The 18986-nt window shown below is 38.2% G+C and overlaps 1 protein-coding gene across 14 annotated transcripts in view; it reads right to left on the reverse strand.

Moving 5' to 3' along the window:
- The window catches only part of otofa (otoferlin a), an 87034-nt gene that overhangs the window by 26738 nt on the left and 41310 nt on the right, over nucleotides 1-18986 (reverse strand). For all 14 annotated transcript variants that reach the window (XM_072684061.1, XM_072684044.1, XM_072684035.1 and 11 more), the window contains 10 exons: nucleotides 8051-8124; nucleotides 7501-7627; nucleotides 7048-7102; nucleotides 5420-5551; nucleotides 3981-4043; nucleotides 3724-3808; nucleotides 2857-3016; nucleotides 2445-2631; nucleotides 2084-2270; nucleotides 1499-1722 (listed from right to left, as the gene is read on the reverse strand). In XM_072684061.1, the coding sequence (XP_072540162.1) occupies nucleotides 1499-1722; nucleotides 2084-2270; nucleotides 2445-2631; nucleotides 2857-3016; nucleotides 3724-3808; nucleotides 3981-4043; nucleotides 5420-5551; nucleotides 7048-7102; nucleotides 7501-7627; nucleotides 8051-8124 (1294 nt within the window). The remainder of the gene's footprint in view (nucleotides 1-1498; nucleotides 1723-2083; nucleotides 2271-2444; nucleotides 2632-2856; nucleotides 3017-3723; nucleotides 3809-3980; nucleotides 4044-5419; nucleotides 5552-7047; nucleotides 7103-7500; nucleotides 7628-8050; nucleotides 8125-18986) is intronic.

Genomic DNA, 18986 nt, shown 5'->3' on the forward strand with positions numbered 1-18986 from the left:
GTCTTTGAAAACACTGTGCACCCTCAGGGTTTGACTGCATCGATGACATGACAATAACTTATTTCTAAATGAATTAAAATAGACTAAAACTTTACTTGAGAGAATCTGAACATCATTTTACAGTATACAGTATCTAATTACACTGATCACTGCACCGACCTTCAGATGTGTCTGCCCTCACAGGTCAGTCAGTGACAGATCTGATGATATTGAGTGTTTAATCCATTACAAACCTGATCTATTATGTTTCTAGATATCTCCACTTCTTACAATGTGTACCTATCAATAGACTGATTACACTGTTGACCCATGAAACAGATTGCAGCTATAAACATCGTAGATCTCTGCACAGACCTGCCACAGAATCCAGTGTTAAAACCAGTCCTGACCTCAGGCAAATAGATCAATATTTAAGACCCTTTGAGCTAAATGCAATCCACAGGCAATGAGAGCGAGATTTAACACATACTTCCACAGTAATTCCAAGACTGAAGGCAATATTACACAGTAAAAAAAAGAACACAATAAATGACAATGTAAACAATTTATCAAGTAAAGTCCTTTCCTTATCTGCATATAAACATCTGCTGAACTGCAGATGTCAGCTTTAATCTTTGATTATTTAGCCCTTTAAAAACTGGTCTCTACTGTAACTAACACATCAATATGAAACTCATTTAAATCTCCCTAGTAAGCAGGTTTCATTAAATTGAGATTCTTCTTAAGTGAGTGTACCCTAAAGATTTAACCAGAAGATCAAATTTGAATATATTATTTTAATCCACCAAAATAATAATCATCGCATAGGTTACTACTGTTATATGCTCTTTATATTTTAAGGGAGTGCTACCAGACATGTACAGACATGGGAGGAATATTTTAAACCTGTATTTTTTAAAGGTTTCTGACTAAATCTAAAAAAAATAATTTAAGGTACCTTTAAATTATTTGTCTGTTTAAAGTCCTATAATTAAATAAAGACATTTTATTTGGAGATGTCTGTGTGTGCCTTATATGTGCTATGTCTACGTCCATTTAAAAAATATGTGAAATATTTTGGTGGAGATTATCATTTATTTGGATTTTATATTACGACAATAAATAAATAGATATTAAGAAATGTTACAATGTCTTAAAGTAACAAAGTGGCACAAAATGACAAGGGCTAGTTTTCAATGTTAAAAAAAAAAAAGAAACTGAACAGAGTGAATGAGTCTGACCAATTCATTCAGAAGCTGAAACTTAACACAGGACAAACTACTCCCTTTGACTTTGGGGTACAGCACTGATTAGTCAAGTGAGTTCATGTCACTAGTGAAAGTTTGCGAATGAGGAGGAAACCACAAGACAGTAAGTTGTTGGGTTTCTTTTTTTATGTCAGAACACATAGGTGTATTTTGTTTTATTTGACTCAACAAAGTACATCACTTATGAGAAGTATTTTCATTTCTGTGTGGTCAAGTCCATTCAACACCCTATCCAGTAAATGGTGCCTTACCTCTGAAATATTGGACACTGGCTCCACCTGTACCTCTGTGGAGCTCATTATTTCAGAAGAGGTGGTGTCCAATATCTCCACAGCAACACTAATTAGAAGGCGGGCCCTAAAGGACACCCCCTCTCCTAGTCCTTCGTTCAAGTCCTGGTGTTCGTCCATCAGGGTATAGTTACGCGTAGAGCCGTACATGTTTACCCAGGCTGGCCCCATAGTGGGTAGGAAGCCTGAGTACAGAGAGACCAGGAAAGAAGTTTAGGATTTTTGGAAGATGTCAGTTTTTATGCTTAATTTACAGATGCACTAACTAGTTAAGTAAGTGTGGAAAATAAATTCACCTTTTAAAGTTCAGCATTTCCTTTTATTGTTGTTGTTTTACTTAATTCTTACTTACTTACTGTTGCTAAAAACCTAAAAATTTGTTTTTTAAAAAATTCAATACTTAAGGAGCTTTTTGGTCCAGAGATTTCTTTACTCTTTTTTCATGAAGCTACTACTACTGTATTTATTATTTCAGAGTTTACAATACCCAGAAATAGCCCAAAAAGCACATTTACATTATCGATTGGAAAATAAGCTATTTAATACCTTTGTCTCCGTCATTTGCAATCTTGCGTAAGTCAATGAAATGAGTTCCTATGGCGACATCGTTGACCTTGTCTGAGTCTCGGATCTGAACTTTCATGCGTTTGCAGAGGGGCGGGAACATATCCGTGAATATGATCTGTTCATTCCAAATGGGCTCATAGCTGCTCTTCTGAACTGATGTCTTCCCCTGTTTACACAAGACGAGGTTAGGAGTTTAATAGAAAAAGGAAATTGCTCCGAGCCAAACAGCAACCACACCAAGGAAGCACAATTCATTGTGAAAAAGGACATCAAGGATAATTAGCATGGCGCGCACTAGCAAATTAGCTGCAGGGAAGCTGTTAAAATAGAGCTGTCTTACTTTCTGGCCTGCAAACAGCACTTGAACATAAGGGTCTACTAGATCCCTGTTCTCTCCAATGAAAGCTTTCTTCACATTGGCCATGATGCTGGTGTTCATTTTAGGGAGGCCCTCCGCTCGGTAGATCTTCACATAGAAGCGGGCCCACTGCCTTTCTGATGGAACACCCTCAGGCAACAGAAGATTGCTGACAGCATCCACAGGAAAAAGAAATAGTGAGAAATATAAAGATATAAAGCATCTTCTTCTGGTATCAAGAGCATGGGAATATAAGAATTATGGTAATATTCAGCCCATGTTACATGCACAACTGATTATGCTGAAGTCATGTCAGTATGAGTGGCATTATGTACTAAGACACAGCCTTATGCATTATTTCATAACATTTATTATTATTATTATTATTTTTTACCCTTCTATGTCATCTTCATCTGTCTCATTGGCTTTGTGTGGAGTCTTGATGTTGTCACCTTTCCCCACCACAGCTATGTCACATTTTATGTAGCCTTTGCACCCTGCTGTGATGTCGTCAGGGTCAGACAGCATGGCCCATTTGTGGTAAAACTGATGCTCTGAAACAAATAGCAAACAATTACTCAACAGCAACTGATGGAACTCTACGACTGTGACTACTTAATTATCACACATATACATTTAAAAATACAGTTTGTTTATCATTTATTTTGATGTCAAATTAAAAAAAGGTACAAATTTCATAATAAAATGAAATCAGTATTGATAAAAAAAACCCTAAAAAATGTGAAAACATATGTAACAAAATGTAAGACGGCTTCATGGCATACATGCCATTTGGGGCCGAGAGGGTTGAAGCTCATAGGCACGGTGTAAAAATGAAGGAATTAATGAAAAAAAGCTCTACATACTGTTGTAGACCCTGTAAGCATTCACCAAAACATTTTTGTTTTGGGAAGTGTTTGCTCATTTACTTTATTGTTGAACAGATTACTGTTGGTTGTGCTGGTTGAGTTATCTTTAGCTTGCTAGTTTGCCTCTGCTCACTATGTTTCTCTGAATGAAAACCAGTCTTGCGATTGCTAAGCGTAGAAAATGAGGACCTTGCAGAAAATATCATATGTCATTTGTTGTGACATTGTTTTAAAGGAGCATCAATTGTACATGTATAGCGTGTACCCACAATAGAAACATAACATAATGACTCCCTGTGGTTTTAACAGTTTGTCTACTTGCTCAACAAAGCAACAGTAAACTATGTATCTGTGGGTTAACTGTGGTTCCTAACACTTGCATAGTCACTTACCAGGTTGTGAGTAGACAGTTCCTACATCTAGTTTAAAGGTGCCAACAAGTGTGCCACTCCGCAGTAGGTTTTTAGAGTGAATGACCTGCAAGACACACCCATCACAACTTGTGAGCTACAGCTGAACACAGATACAAAAACATGCAATATATGTTTATAGCTGGGTAGTTTTTTCAGCATGCACTGTTAAGTGGGAGTAGGAGTGTTTGAGTGCTCTTTATTCCTGTCATGTTTTTACAATAACAGAGTGTACTCACTGACAGTTTTAGGATCTTGTCAAACATGACATCTGGTGGCACATGGAAGTCAAAGACAAAGTACTGGAGGAGTGACAAAAATACATGTTAAAATGACTGAGCAGTAGTGACAATGTACCACTATCTAAGCCAAGCCATCTTTAAAGCTGAGCAGAAGTAAAGTAGATGAATACACTAATTACATTCCTGTAATGCTACAATGCTAACTGATTTTTATTAGCATGAATATTTAAACACTGTCTCTTTTGGCAGCATAATTGAACTGTGTTCTCATCAAACATTAAAAGTAGAGCGGCAATGTCTGTTGATCCCCTGTTTGACCAACTATAGGGGAGCTGGAGCCGAACAGAAAGGAAAGAGCATGGGAAATATGAAAAAAAGAACAAAACTAGGGACCAACTGCACTTGAGAAGCGCTAGTAAATGAAACAGCCAACTCTGTTAAATCTCGTTGGGGGAAACTGAGGCTGGCACTTGCCTGACTTTCACTGACAGGGCCTTCTCCACTTTTTAATTAGTTGCAGGGGCTGAAAGACAGGGCTGTCCAAGGGAGCTGTTTGTGGAGCAAGTTTTTATTCTAGCCCTTCTTCACCACTACATAATGAAGCCAGAATAGACCTAACAGGCCCATCAGCACATGAAACCAGAGGAATCTCTCCAGTGCCTAATTTGGAACATTGCAAGGCACAAGGATATCTTATTTATATAATGCAACAAGGTACTCCCCTACAGCTTCCATTATATTAACCACAATACAACTATTTATATGGTGTTATAATATACAATATGCTAATTGTTGCACATTTCTAAGCTGCAAAATAGGGTTCTCTGGAGTAATGCCATAAAAGAACCACCTTTACTTTCTTAAGGAATCATTCCCTGAATGGTTCTTTAAGGACTACTCCAGCATTTTATAGCCTAACTCCAATCTGCCCAGTCTAAAGCGTATGGTCACAGACAATAATTAGGGCACACTTCCATGAACTGAAGAGCTAGAAAACTGTTGACTGAACAATACACACAAACAGTGTGTGTTTTGAGAAACAACTATCCATTCAGTGGCTTTTATTGGCTTCTATCACTACAAGGAAAGTGTTTCATTTATTGTTTGTAATAAATTTCCATACATTAAAAAAGACTGATTACTTCAAATCAGTGGTTCTCAGAAAGGACTGCTTTAAAAAAAAAAAACATCCACAGAAAGGCTCCTTAGTCAACTAAAAGTGAATTTTCTGTGGCACCGTTGAAATAACTTGTGTGCAATAACAGCCATTAGGCAATGATTAGATCATAACCTAATGGGGATTGATTACATAACGTGGCCCAACTCAGCAATATCGCCTCCTTAGATACAATATGATGAATCATTCAGGTGACAGGATTTACCATGGAAGATCCACTGGATGCTGCCAAACCACAGTCATACTACTGACTGCTCACCTCATTGTAATAAGGACAGTTTGTCGACTCTTTCATGGACGTGTACTTCTTCTCTTCTCCAATCTCCACACACACCACAGGATCCATGTTCAAGCCCACCAGTTGGCGCGCCTCAATTACTGTGACACTAATCTGCAAGCAAATCACATTTAATGATAGGAATTATTAAAAAGATGGTACTAAACCCATTTTGATCTGCTGATCAACCTGATAATTAGATGTGTTATGCATTCATTATTCATTAACATTGGCCTATAGCTAACTGAAATATTGTGTCTGATGATGGTGTAGAACAAACACTGATCGTCAAATGATGTAGGATCTAGCTCTGTGGGTTTGGTTGTTGCATGTATAAGCTGTTGCCACAGAATACGCTACAGAATCAATTTTGGAGGGTAGTGATAAAAATGTTCACAGCAGGCAAAAGGGAAAGGCTTTGTGATTTATGCTCTTTGCCAGTATGTAAAATTACATTATTAACTGGGCCATTGACTTCATTCATTTCACTTCCTTTTCATGCTATTACTCTTCCTTTCACGTCTCCAAAGCTGCAAAGCCACTAAAAACATCACAAACATCAGTAAAACTTCCCTTCATTTAAAAACCTCTAGCTGGAAAATTGTGGCTTCATCTTCTAGCTTATGACTGCAATAAGTTATGTTGCAAAGCAGCCTGAAAAGCTAGAAGGAAGGAGAAGCCTCTATTTGCTAGTACAACCTGTACTAGATAACTTGGTAGAGGGGAAAAATGACAGCTGTAAACTGCACTTTATGCACAAAAGTATTGGGACACCTGCTCATTTGTTGTTCTTCTGAAATCAAGAGTATTTAAAAAGTGTTTATCCTGCTTTTGGTGGAGTAAGTGGCTCTGCTGTCCAGGGAAGGCTTTCAACTAGATTCTGGAGCATTGCTGTGAGGATGTGATTGCATTCAGCAACAAGAGTGTTAAATAGGTCAGGATGTTGGATGATCACCACCCCAACTCACTCCTCAAACCCCCCAACTCTACTATATCAAGATGTTCCACAGCTTTATTCCCCTCTAGCCCATGTTTAGCACTTGGCATGGTGCCAATAGGTTCATGTTTGTCTGCTCCAGAGAGTCCTATTCTACTGGCAGTACTTCTCTACAGGGACTAGACAAGCTGACTGTGTGTGTTCATGTCATCTGTTTCAGCCGTAGGTGCAACTTACAGTAGCTGAATGCATTAATTAGAAGGGATGTCCACAAACATTTGGACATGTTAAAATGCACCTTCATACAGTAGCTGCATTAAAATGAATTATAGTTCTAAGGATATAGAACACAGAAGCCCTGCTGAGCACAATTAGCCTGTAAACATCAAAGGGTCTGGCTTAATGTAGTGTCTCAGGGCTCCTTTGAGAGAGCTCTGCAGGAATGCTGCAGTAAACAAAGCCACTAAAATGCTCTTACATCACAGCTATGCTAAACTCGTGGAATTGCAAACAGGCTGGCGACCCAAAGCTTGGATGATATGCCTGAGTCCAATATTTCTTAGCCTCTGAAATCATGCAGAACCTACAACATTAAAGCACACATTTCCAATTGTGCATGCTTCAAAGCCACAGTGACTTTTCTCTGTTTCAACTATTTTGCATCACTCCATACCTGGTAATCCACTGGTCTTCCAGCGCTAGGCTCCATCTTAATATCAGGCTTTGATCTGGAAAACATTAAAGGAGTTTAAAGGATTTATTTAATTAAACAAGAATTAGAATTTTTTAAAGACCCACTGTGTTTAGACATCTGCTCATCCAACATTTCTTCAGAAATCAAGGGTATTAACAAGAAGCCTATCCCCCTTTTGCTGCAGTAGGCCACAAGTGTGCTTAGTTCCCATGTTAAAGCGGGTGGATGAAGCTTCACCACTCCAGAGAACATCGTTCCACTGATTTACAGCCTGGGGAATTTATATTCTTCTAGTTAATACTTGATATTGGGCATGGTGACCTTAGGTTCATACACAGTGTGGTCCAGAGCTTCCCGTTTTACAAGCAATGCTTTACTATAGATACAAACTGTATCAGAAATTAAATATGAGCTATAAAAGTAGGTACTGACCTCTTATTGGAGACATTAGTGGTCACTGCAGTGACTGAAGCCAATGAGATTGTGTCAGGGTCAAGCCCACCCCCTAGACGCATGGCTTTACGATCAAGATCCTCTGTCTCCAATATAGCAGCGTCATCTAGACACAAAGAGAAAATGAGGCAGAAAGCCTCATGTTGCATAAAGACTGCAGACGTTCAGGGCCTCATTACCATTCTACAATTACCTTCTCCATTGCTTTAGAAAAACAAAGAGCGCAGGTGACCAACCAGATCATTTAGATCATCACTGCCCTGCTAAAGTGCCATATTAGTCTCAGCGAATACTCAATGTTCCCTTGCCTATTAAACCACAATTGGTTTCCACATCTATGCCTGTTCCTTGGGCACTGTTGTTACAGTAGATATCTGCTGACTTAATATTTCTCTCAATTTAGCTGACAGAAGAAAAAAAGCTTTATGCTGTAGGGAACATTTTGGCTTTTCTTTATACAGAAATCTAAAAAGAGAGAAACAATTCTCAGATTCCTAGAAGAACAATCTCAGCTTCTGGAGACATTTACCTCCTTTCTTGTGATCATCTTTGGAGCTGCGTACCTTTCCGAGCTTCATGGCTGAAAACACTCCTTTTCCTGCTCTGAAATAAAAGACATTTAAACGTCTGTGATGAGAACCAAAATGACAAGCTCTGCATTAATATACCTTTCCCTTCCTTGCGACTGTCTCTGCTGGTATGAATATTTGACAAGGTGTGAATTCAGTTCTTCAGTTAAAATGCAAAGACTGTATTTAATGCAGTTCAGGTTAAGGTACATTCTATATTTTCCTCAAGTCCTCAAACTGCAGCATATTGTCTGAAGCATGAATACATTATTAATTTATATTATAGGGTGGATGATCAATGTAGATTTGTGAGCATACACAACTACAAAGGCATCAATTAAAAATAACAAGCATTCAATGTAATATCTTTATAAATGGGTTTATTCATATTGCATGTACACTACCTATGAAAACTGTGGACCTCTAGCTTTTCAGACTAAAGGAGGAACTAACTAAAGCCAAGGCCCACACATTTTATCCTTATCCTTGCACTCATCAGCACAAAAGTGTTTTCTTTCTTTCTTAATTGAAAAGTAAAGCAAGTTTCCCAAACTTTTGCAGTCAATATAAATCATTATTTCCAATCAATTTTATGATGGAAAGTTCTCAGAGATGTTTATCGCTCAGACGAGACAGGCATTTCACCAGCAAAAAAAAACCCTACTTACAATAGAACCACCAGTATCTGGTAACACTGCACTGATATTATACTGATCGGATATCAGCATGACTACAAAAGGCTGATGATGTCACAACCTGGCTGGACAAATACAGGCTCTTAATAATTTAAAGGGCTGGGCACGATTGGCCAATTAGCTGTGGATATAGATCTGTGTCCAAAAACAGATGAAAGCGATCTAAAATGCTTCCTTTATTGTCTTTCTTTTAGATATCTTAAACAGAGCAAAAATGCCAGCAGGAAATACCCAGTTACTCATGACCTCAAGTCCATGTAGAGCTTGAAAGTAAAAGTCGTGGAGGTAGTAGAGAAAGTAGTAAAAAAGCAGTCCTTTTACAATCAGTTATTGTTCTTCAGATGATCTTAAGATAAGAATTCTTGTAGTTCTATTGTTATCAGCCAAAGAGCTAGAGTTAAACAATTTACAGGGTACCATTGTGTTACTGACACTAGGCTGATTGACTATAGACTGTGCTCAAAAACGTAACCTTCCAGACAAACTGCTGAATGTAATGCAAATTTGAGAGTAGGAGAGTTTATTGAGGCAATGTTTAGGTCACAGCAGTCTAGCTGAAAGCTCAATTTTCTGACTGAAGTAAGATATTCAGATTATGCATCCCACAGACATGCATAATAAACACATACAAAAACAAGCATTCAATAATACAGCTCGAACCACTTTAAATTCACACTAAAGTCCGAACCCTAAACCAAAACTGATTCTTCATTCACAATTTCAAACAGCATTTCATTGTCTACCATAAAATAAGGCAGAACCTAATTCTAGATCACACAGATGGGCAAGGTTACATACCATACACACAGTGTTTTCTCTACCTCCAAGGACCTCCAAAGTGTCCAAAATTAAAAGGTACCCCTGAGCAAGGTAGTCCTAAGCAGCTGACAGGCTATATGTCCATATTTCAACTGGCTAATCCAGGCAGAGTCAAAGGGGCAGAACCACTGCTGGAGTAAGAGGGGGGTCACTAATGAACAGGCAACCTGAGATGGCATTGATGAAGACCAACATGTGCCCAAGAACACAAACACAAAGTCAATCAAGATGTATTGTAAGAAAGAAATTGTAGCCCACAAGCCAATACCAAAGCAAATGACATCAGATTCAGACCCATAAAATATCTCTTTTCCCCCAAAATGTCCAAAAAACAGCATGAAGTCCAGCTAGGCCAGTGAGGTTAAGCCCCACGTTAGATCCAACTGGAGATGGGGAGTGTAATTAGATTGGGATGATCTTGAAATGCGACACTTGACTAGTTGATTTTTAGAGCATGAGGAGATCAGTTGTGTTTAATTAAATGCCATGCTTCACCCTAAGAGACACAGAGGAGAAAAGTAAATTGGAAATAAGGTGACATTTTACTTCTAGCTCACTGCTAGGCTGGACGTGGGCAGGTCAGTAAGGAAAGTGCAAAACAAATATCATCCAAAGATGATCTCATGTCTCAGAACTGGAAGCTTCAGATGTACAGGAAAAGTTCTCAAATTTTGTAGCTGGACTTAAGCCCAAGTAGCTTTGGACCATTTCTATTGATCCATTCAAAGCTGGGTTTAAATCCAAATAGTTGTGGACCATTTTATTATTCTGTTAATCATTTTATGTTTACATAACATTAATTGAAGCTAATACTTAAAAAATAAAAATAAAACACAAATTGAGTGCTAAAATATTGGTACTCAAGCAATCACAGACCACAGCATCTTCTGTCTCTTTCTATTCACCTATTGTTATACCTTCATTGTTTATGTTAACATTCCACCAGCTTTGTTTCACTGCACTGACACAGTTCTTCGATAAATCTATCTGGAACAGTCTTTCAGCAGCGTGCTGTTCCATCACAATGTTGTCATACAGCACAAAGCCTTCGTCTCAAATTGCTCAGCGGGTTTATCCAAGCGCTGAATGGTGCAGTGCTCACTACTGGCCTGCGGATATCTGCTGTTAGATTCAGAAAGAACACTGCAGTAAGAACAGTAACAGTAACAATCAGGTTGATAAGGGTTTTCTTCTTTTCACACTTTGGACTAACAGTTAAAACTTTTTAAATGATTAAAAACTGGTAGGACATTTTACAGTGACCAAAAAAATGTTAGGTGACCTTTTGCCCAGAACTCCACACATTCCAGAACTCCACAGAACCCCTTAGCAGCCTCTCAAGCAGCTCCCCCTCCAGGGATTCCTTCTTTATTTTCTTTGTTTCCATATGCTGAGAGCCTGCTGTCTGCTGAAAACCATTTTTTTAATGTAGTTTTTTGGAAATAAACTGATACATAGACATTAGTGCCACTGTATTTATTTCTTATAAACAAATTCTAAGCTATTTATATTTACATTTGATTTAATGACATGCCATTACTTTGTTAAATAATCATATTATTTTAATTGTGTGGTTTATTTTGAGTTTAATAAAATTGTTAAATTCACTCCTTAAACCTTAGGGTAATTAATCAATTATTGATCCTAAAGCAAAAACTACAGAATAGCCTTTTAGCTTACCAGATTTGGTGGAGTCCCACAGGGTTCTATTTTAGGGCATATGAAACTGATGTAAATTATGACAGTAATGAAGTGTGGGCTAACATATGTATGAAAGGGTTTAAGAAGTTAGTGCAATGTGTTATAATGTATTACAATGTGCCAAAGTTGCAAGATAAATGGTCCAAAAAATGACTTATTTTTTCCACCGAACAGTACCACTTCTGTTATGTGTATGAGTTTGAAGGGGATATGTTGGTGGATGAGAGTGGATAATTCTGGATCTTTAAAGCACTGTTGATTATTCATAGACCTGGAAGGCCACTGCTCTACATTGTTAAGGCATAAAATATGCATGAGTCATAAAAGGCTCTGTTAACTGGATATATATACTGGAAGTTGGAGGAACTGAAGGTTTATGAGACCATATGCTAGCCCTGTAAACAAACAAACAAACAAACACACTGAATACACATATTGTTTTGAAAAGAGATGGTTGAAAAAAAACATTGGGTGGCTAATGCTCATAATGTGGGGTTAATTAAAATGGAATGTAGGCAAGAGTGCAAAAATACAAGTGCAGCTATTTAATAAAGATAGGGCAAAGTTGATCTTTAAGCTCTTAAATTTAAGCTTTTAAAGCTGTATTTTCTGGAATGATGATGCCCCATTCAATACCTTTGGGATAAGTTGTGAAGTCAGGGATGAGGTGGGATTGGGGTCCAACATCCTGACCTTGCTAATGTGATCAAATCCTCACAGAAATTCTTCAAAAACTAATAAAAAACCCTCCCTGGACAGTAGAGACAGTTACTCCAACAAAAGCAGGATAAACTCTTTTTTTTTACAGAGGAAACCATGAAAGAGCAGATGTCCCAAAACTTTTGTCCAAATAGTGTATACTAGGTGCTAAATAAATAGAAATAAAGCAAAAAGCAGTGGGAAGGTAGCTGAATATGAATAATGGATGGTTATAAATCCGTTCTACTCAAGAGACTCAAGTGAATGGAGCAGGCCTCAATGTCCGGCAGGAGTAAATAAACAGCATATCGCCTCATCCCTGAAGGGACAGAGTGAGCAGCCAAGTCTGCAGCACTACTCTCTAGATACAGTTACACAATGTTCTATCTGTATCTCTGTCACTCACCTGAACACATTCCCTCCTGAAAAACAGCAATGCTAAACTCACCACAGAAAGTCAATCTCTGTTTCAGTGTAGGTGATTTTCACAAGGCGAATGTTCTCTTTCCTTGCTTATCAAACACAGGCAACATGTTCCAGGTTAAGCTTTGCAGGTGTTGGTGCCCATTTGAGCATTTTGATTTCCCATCAGAAACAACAAGAATTGTGCATTTCCTATTAAACAAGTACAGCAAACATATGCGTATGTATGCGTAAGTATTACAGTATAGTAAAGTTAAAATACTCTTTCAAGTGAAGGGAGGGATTCCTGGTTGGAGATTAGAGATTCCTGCACGCATTTCTCAATCATTGTGATTTTGCATCTTTTAAAACAACATTCTGTAACATCTGTACCTTTCAATTCTAGATTTGCTAAATGCACTTTGTAACTTTGGACAAGCAGGCAGGAATATTCTTGTGAGAACTCTGTAAAGTCATATTTGTGTAAAATCTCAATCCACGTGCTTCATTCACTTTTGGTGTATCTGTCAGCATGTCCTCACCTTATGCCTTTTGCATCTGTTCTTCTTCTACTCACTTATCTATTCACAGTAACCGCCGTTTTGACCAGGGGTGCCCATTTGTTTAGCAAGCAACATGATTCTATAATCTTCTTGATACTAGACTTTAACCTCTACAACATATTATCCAACATTTAAACACCCAGCAATTACAACATGTGTGTGCTGTAGTGATTGTCTTAAAACCTTTGGCAGGATAATGTTTCAAATGTACAGCCAGTCAGTAGAATTAATACATACAAATACAAATACATTTAAAGACATTATACTATATTGTGGGCTTAAATAAAATAGTCCGAATTTATTTTTACATGCTCTCCATGATTTCCAAGTAAGCAGTCTATTTTTGTTACTGTGCCTTTGAGACTAATATATGTAAACAACCTCTGTTCCTCATTCAAAATGCAATCCAGGCTGAACCGCTCCTTATGACTGTGACAGGAATGGGCGGGCAAACCCTCTGCAGGCTGAAACATCTGAGGCAGATTTATGTAAATGCGCTGGCATTTGTGACAACACCAAAACAATGAATTTGAAATGTGTTTGCAGGTTGGAGTGCATGGAATGAAGACTGTTCAATGTCTCTAAAATCTACCTCACAGAAACCACCTGCAGCTGATATCCAATACAAAATTATTTGTGTAGGGTTACAAATGTCAATCAAGGAAATGTAGAAATTTTATTTAACACATTATACTTATTACGCACTAAGGTGTATTACTCAGTATCTACAGGTACTTCTGTACAAACTGGTAGGGCGATTCTTTGGTAATAGAAGATTGTAATAACACTTTCGGCTCGCCGGCGGGCTTTAAATAAAAATCAGCCTCAAATCTGCTGATACTAATACAGATACTGATACTGATATCACAGATACTGCTGTACTGATACTGATACACTGTGGGGAACCCACAGGACTTTTTAAAACCTCCAAAGCTAATGAAATCTTGGAATTATAAAAGCATCTGTAAAAAGCATCTGTAAATTGAAGCAAACTTGTATTTCAACTCATGATTAAAGTAATGTTCTTACTTATTATTCAAGTTTTAGTTATCAAACAAAACCTTTGTAAAATGCCATATGAAAATGTGTTAAATTAGGACTTTTTTTCAGTGGTATCTGGGCAGATACAACTAAACAAGCTTTCCCATTGGTTGGGACTTCACAAGCAGAGATGAAGAAACATCATCCTGGGCCTTCTAAAGTCCTACGTGTCATTTATTCAATTATGAATGCAACTACGAATATGAGCTGTAGCCTAACCAGGATTATGTTGTTAGAAATGGAAAACTGGGGCAGAAGCTCTGTGCTAGAGTTACATAGCATAAGTGCTACACACATAAGCTTTAAATCAGCTGTTGTATATTTGAGTTTCATCTAGAAACTTATCATTAGCTTCGTGCTAGCATACTATAAGAATCCCATAAGGAAGATTGCACATATGATTATCCTTCAGGCGGGTTCGTGTTCTTTTGATTGACTTTTGATATTTGTGGCCTGAACTGAGGGCCTAGTTTTAACAATAAGGGGCCGCAGCGTCTGATATGATTCTGATAATATTATTATCTCTACTGTAGACACCATAACCCTTATCACTGCTATTAAAGAGAGATTTGAAATGCTTTGAAATGCTCTGTTCTGCTCTCAACCACTGTATTATGCAGAAATTTTGAACCATCAGTGGAATCCCTGACCTTTTGCCTGATCAGCATTTTTTTCTCTCTGCAATAACTTGACCCTGGTGCTACATCCATATTCATCTGGCTGTAAACTCTTACAACTCAGCCGGAGCATAACTGTTTCCAGAAGAAGAAACAGTGAATTAGTGATTTAATAAAAATGGACTATATTTGTCTGCATAGTCAATATCACAGTAATAGGAATCTTATCAGAACCCAGTGGAATACTGAGCTTATCTCTTTTGAGCTGTGGGCTATAGGACATACAGGACAAGCGTAGGGTTAAGAATACAGCAGAGAACATGACACTGTCACATTTCAATTTCCTGTTCATAATACAGAGAGAACATGCTCAAAGAGGTAAAGCTGACAGGCTGCTGTTGGCCATGTTAATTTAAGCCCAGCTTGTTATACCTTCAGCTCTGTATGTTAATACAGAACAGATATAAAATTGATCCTGTATGATTAAGCCTTTACACATGAAAGAGGGCTTTGAAACTGGGCATGGCCACGGGCCCTGAAGTAGCCATTGTACTGTGGGTGATTTCAAAGGCTTTTCATGTGGGGCTTTGTGGTTGTCATGATAGCAGGTGTGTATTTTCAAATGGAGCACGCAAGCAGAGCAACATCACACAACAGGTCAAAATCTATTATGGTGACAAATACTGTAAAGGGGTGCACATGCACATTCAGACTTTGCTTGGCCAATGGCACACATATTGTATTGGGAAAGATCTAAACCTAAGATCTAAGACTTTCGATTTCTAAGTCTCATTTATTTACAGTTGGCAGGTTGAGGATTCTGGAGGATTCTCCACAAGAGGGGGGTTAGCACAGTCTCCACACAGGCCCCTGTGTGGAAACTGATGGCACTCCATTTCTAGCGTGATGCTAATCTAACACTGCAGATATCCCAGGAGGGTAGTAAAAAATTGCATTATTGTAGCTTAGGGCTGTTTATAAAGTGAAGGTTTCTCCATTACACACTGTTAGATACTGAATGTTCATGAACTGACTGGAATTTTGCCGGCTTATTTCTAAATGAATATGATTGAAACAAAGAACCTCTTTTTCACTGCAGGGCCAAATGGTTACTAAGGTCAGGTTATACTGTTCCACTATGCAACCGTTCCTTTAGTCTTGCACTACAACTACAAAGCTAATTGAACTCATTGCAGCCATATTTCATCTGTTGGCATTATGTGATCTGCATCACATCTATAGATGCAGTATGCCAAATAATGCTGGAATCCACTTAAACAAGTCTGCCTGAAATGAACTTAATGGAGTTTGGCGCGAGTGTGTGATGACTTCAGCATTCAGTTAGCACTACGCTTGCGGTGAGAAGGTAATACAAATTTGGAGTCAATCAGCAGATCCTCACCTTATTAAGCCCTCCCACTGGTTCTGTGGCTCCAAGTACGGTTAGCTAACCATGCTGAGAAAGTCGAGCTCAGCACAATTTGCAAGTGTTCTGTGTCGAACCGTTTCAGTGTGGAAAAGCCGCTGGAGTGGCTCAGAAATGCTCAGCCCTGCAGTGGAAAAGAGGCCTGAGAGAAAAGTGCACTAACCACAATAATACTGCTAAATAAAAGTTACAGACTGTGTCCCGTTTGACTCTCACATAGAAACACCCAGTGTCCCTCGTAGCTATGCAGCTGTACATTGGTAATTACCAACACTTGGAAATTTGACATTAGTTGCAAATTGTTGCAAATATGCGTGTATTATAAGACTGAGATGACCACAGCATGGTGCTGAAGCTGCTGAAGTCGAAGGTTTTGGGTGATGAACAGAAAATGAAAACAAATGTGCACCCTTACAGCTGGAAGAATCATTAAAGAAATCAAAATGAATTCTTGCAGAAGACTGGAAATACTGTGTATTACCATGTATTAAATTACATGGGTAAGACAATAAATCACAATGGTGCTGCAATAGGACGGGATAGGGATAAATCTGGAGACCACACTGCTACTCTGCGGGAGGATGGGGAAAGGGAGAAAGGGGGACATGGGGAGCGGGAGATGTGAGAGACAAATAGTAGAAGAGATGGAGGGAGCAGAAGAAGAGAGAGGGCTTCCAGTCATCAAAGAGAAGGCAGGCAATTACTAGAGCCCTGAAACCCTGCCACCTCCCCCAGGATTCCTCCACTACAACTTCACTCAGCTACAAGAGCACACACACATACTTGTCTCATTCTATTTGTGAGGATGTCCATCAAGCTGTGTAATATTGTAGTTAAATAATGGTACAACTAACTTTAATAGATACAACCATCTTCTTTTTAATTGTGAGGATCAGAAAGGTGGCCTTACATCTACAATATGACCATGTTTCACTAGCACTCCAAAGGAGCTACATACACATATGCACTAATACACTCATTCTTCAAAAGCATTCATGCTTCATACATATAAAAAAAAAAAACACACACAGATGTCTCTTTAATAGCAAATATACATTATACATTATACATATAGTGAAAAAAAGAGGATACCTCATGAAAACCTTTGTCTATTTTAGCATGTTTAAACATGAGAACCTGTGATCTTTAATTTAACAATAATGAAAGATGGAGGTAGTAAGAAATATTCAAATAATCTGTCAAATGTAATTAATAGAAATGCAATTTTCCAGTGAGGTAAAAGATAGAACACCCCCCCCCCCCCCCCCACCATACTTAAAAAGCTCTTAATTGGTATCAGGTGCAGCACATCAGCTTCTATTGATTAGAATATCATCTGGAAAGAGATAATAAAATAGGTCATTCCACTGTCCAGAAAGTAATTTACAAATAGACATGAGTGTCTTACTAAGGATTATCTTATCTTATCTTATGTTATCTTATCTTATCTTGCCCTAATTATTTTTTTTATTTTTTTTGCTTTTTAAAGCTTGTACAGACTCTTTCTGAAAGTAGAACTTTGACATCTACTGTGGGATTGTAGGGGATCTACAATCCCACCTTTACACATCTTGCAGTCTGCTTATAGACTGAACTTGCTAGGACGCCATGAACTGGTCACGTTGGCAGCCGTTTTAAATGTTCTCTACTGAAAAAAAACATTTGTGGCCAGTGGAACGGCTAATTTCTAAGAGTGTCCTGAGATCTTTTTAAATTCCTTCCCAGACTCACCAGAGAGCTGTTTGAATCTGACCGTGGTGATACCACTCTCTTCAACAATCAAGAGCAAAACAAACTAAAAGTCTGCGGTTTAACTAAGCTCCTCCAAAATTCCCCCTAACCATGTTCTAATTGTCTGCAGCTGATGTGCTGAACTTGATTTTAATGAAAGGCATTTAAAGTAGTGATGAATGTGGGGTGTACTGACTTTTTTTCCTATTTCTGTTTTTTATTCTAATAATTTCTTTAGTAATTTTAGTAATTTAGTAATTTTTTAAGTGTTCAGTTATATCACTTCCACCTCTCAGTATTGTTCAAATGAGGGTCAAATATTCAGATGTTTAAATATGTTAAAAAAGACAAAGGTTTTAATAGGCATAAGTTTTTTCACATGGCTGTATATAGAAACAGAGCACAAATGCTACAGTAGGGACTGCAATCAGCACACAGGCACAGCATTAAAGGCTTCTAACAGTAGCTTCTAATGGCACTTAAATAAGATTTCCTTTAATGACCACAGTCTGCTACTGTGAAGAAAATGTCCTGTGTGATTTGGGTCCAGCATCTCTAAACGCTTGACTAATAAACATATGGAGCTGTTCAACCTGAGTGGCTGCTCTAATAGTGCAATCCTGCCAGCAAAGATAACACAATCCTTTATGAAGACTAATCTTTTGTTGTGGGCACCCCGGGCTTCACAAAAAAAAATGTTCCACAGCAACAAGAATTATCCAGGTCATTATCCATTCATTATATCCTCATTGATAAAAAACATGCCATGCTTACAGAGGAAATAAAGTGACTTCTGAGCTAAACAAAAGGACAAATGTGCCAGTCTGTAAGATGGACTGTTTGGTATGTTGGAAGTTTGATAACAGGAGTTTCACAGAGTTTCGCAGACTGACCAGAAACTACCAGCTCCTGCTTCTTCTATCTCTGAGGTGGGAATGTGGGAAGTAATTGCTATTGTCACACTCTTGTCCCATTAGAGGGTGAACAAAGTGTCTGGCAACCCCCAAAAAATACTCATACCGTTATCTCTGTTTCACACATACACAGACTTCCCCCAAGAATACCTTCCCACTCGAGTCAGGAGTCACATGTTGAAACAAGCAAATAAACGTGTTTCTTCAGAACAATAGATACATACAAAGGGTTGTTACTAGGTACTTATCATGCATGGTGCCCAAAATATTAGACTCAACATCAGCTTT

The sequence above is a fragment of the Salminus brasiliensis genome, chromosome 1, assembly GCF_030463535.1.
Source record: "Salminus brasiliensis chromosome 1, fSalBra1.hap2, whole genome shotgun sequence".
Taxonomy (NCBI): domain Eukaryota; kingdom Metazoa; phylum Chordata; class Actinopteri; order Characiformes; family Bryconidae; genus Salminus; species Salminus brasiliensis.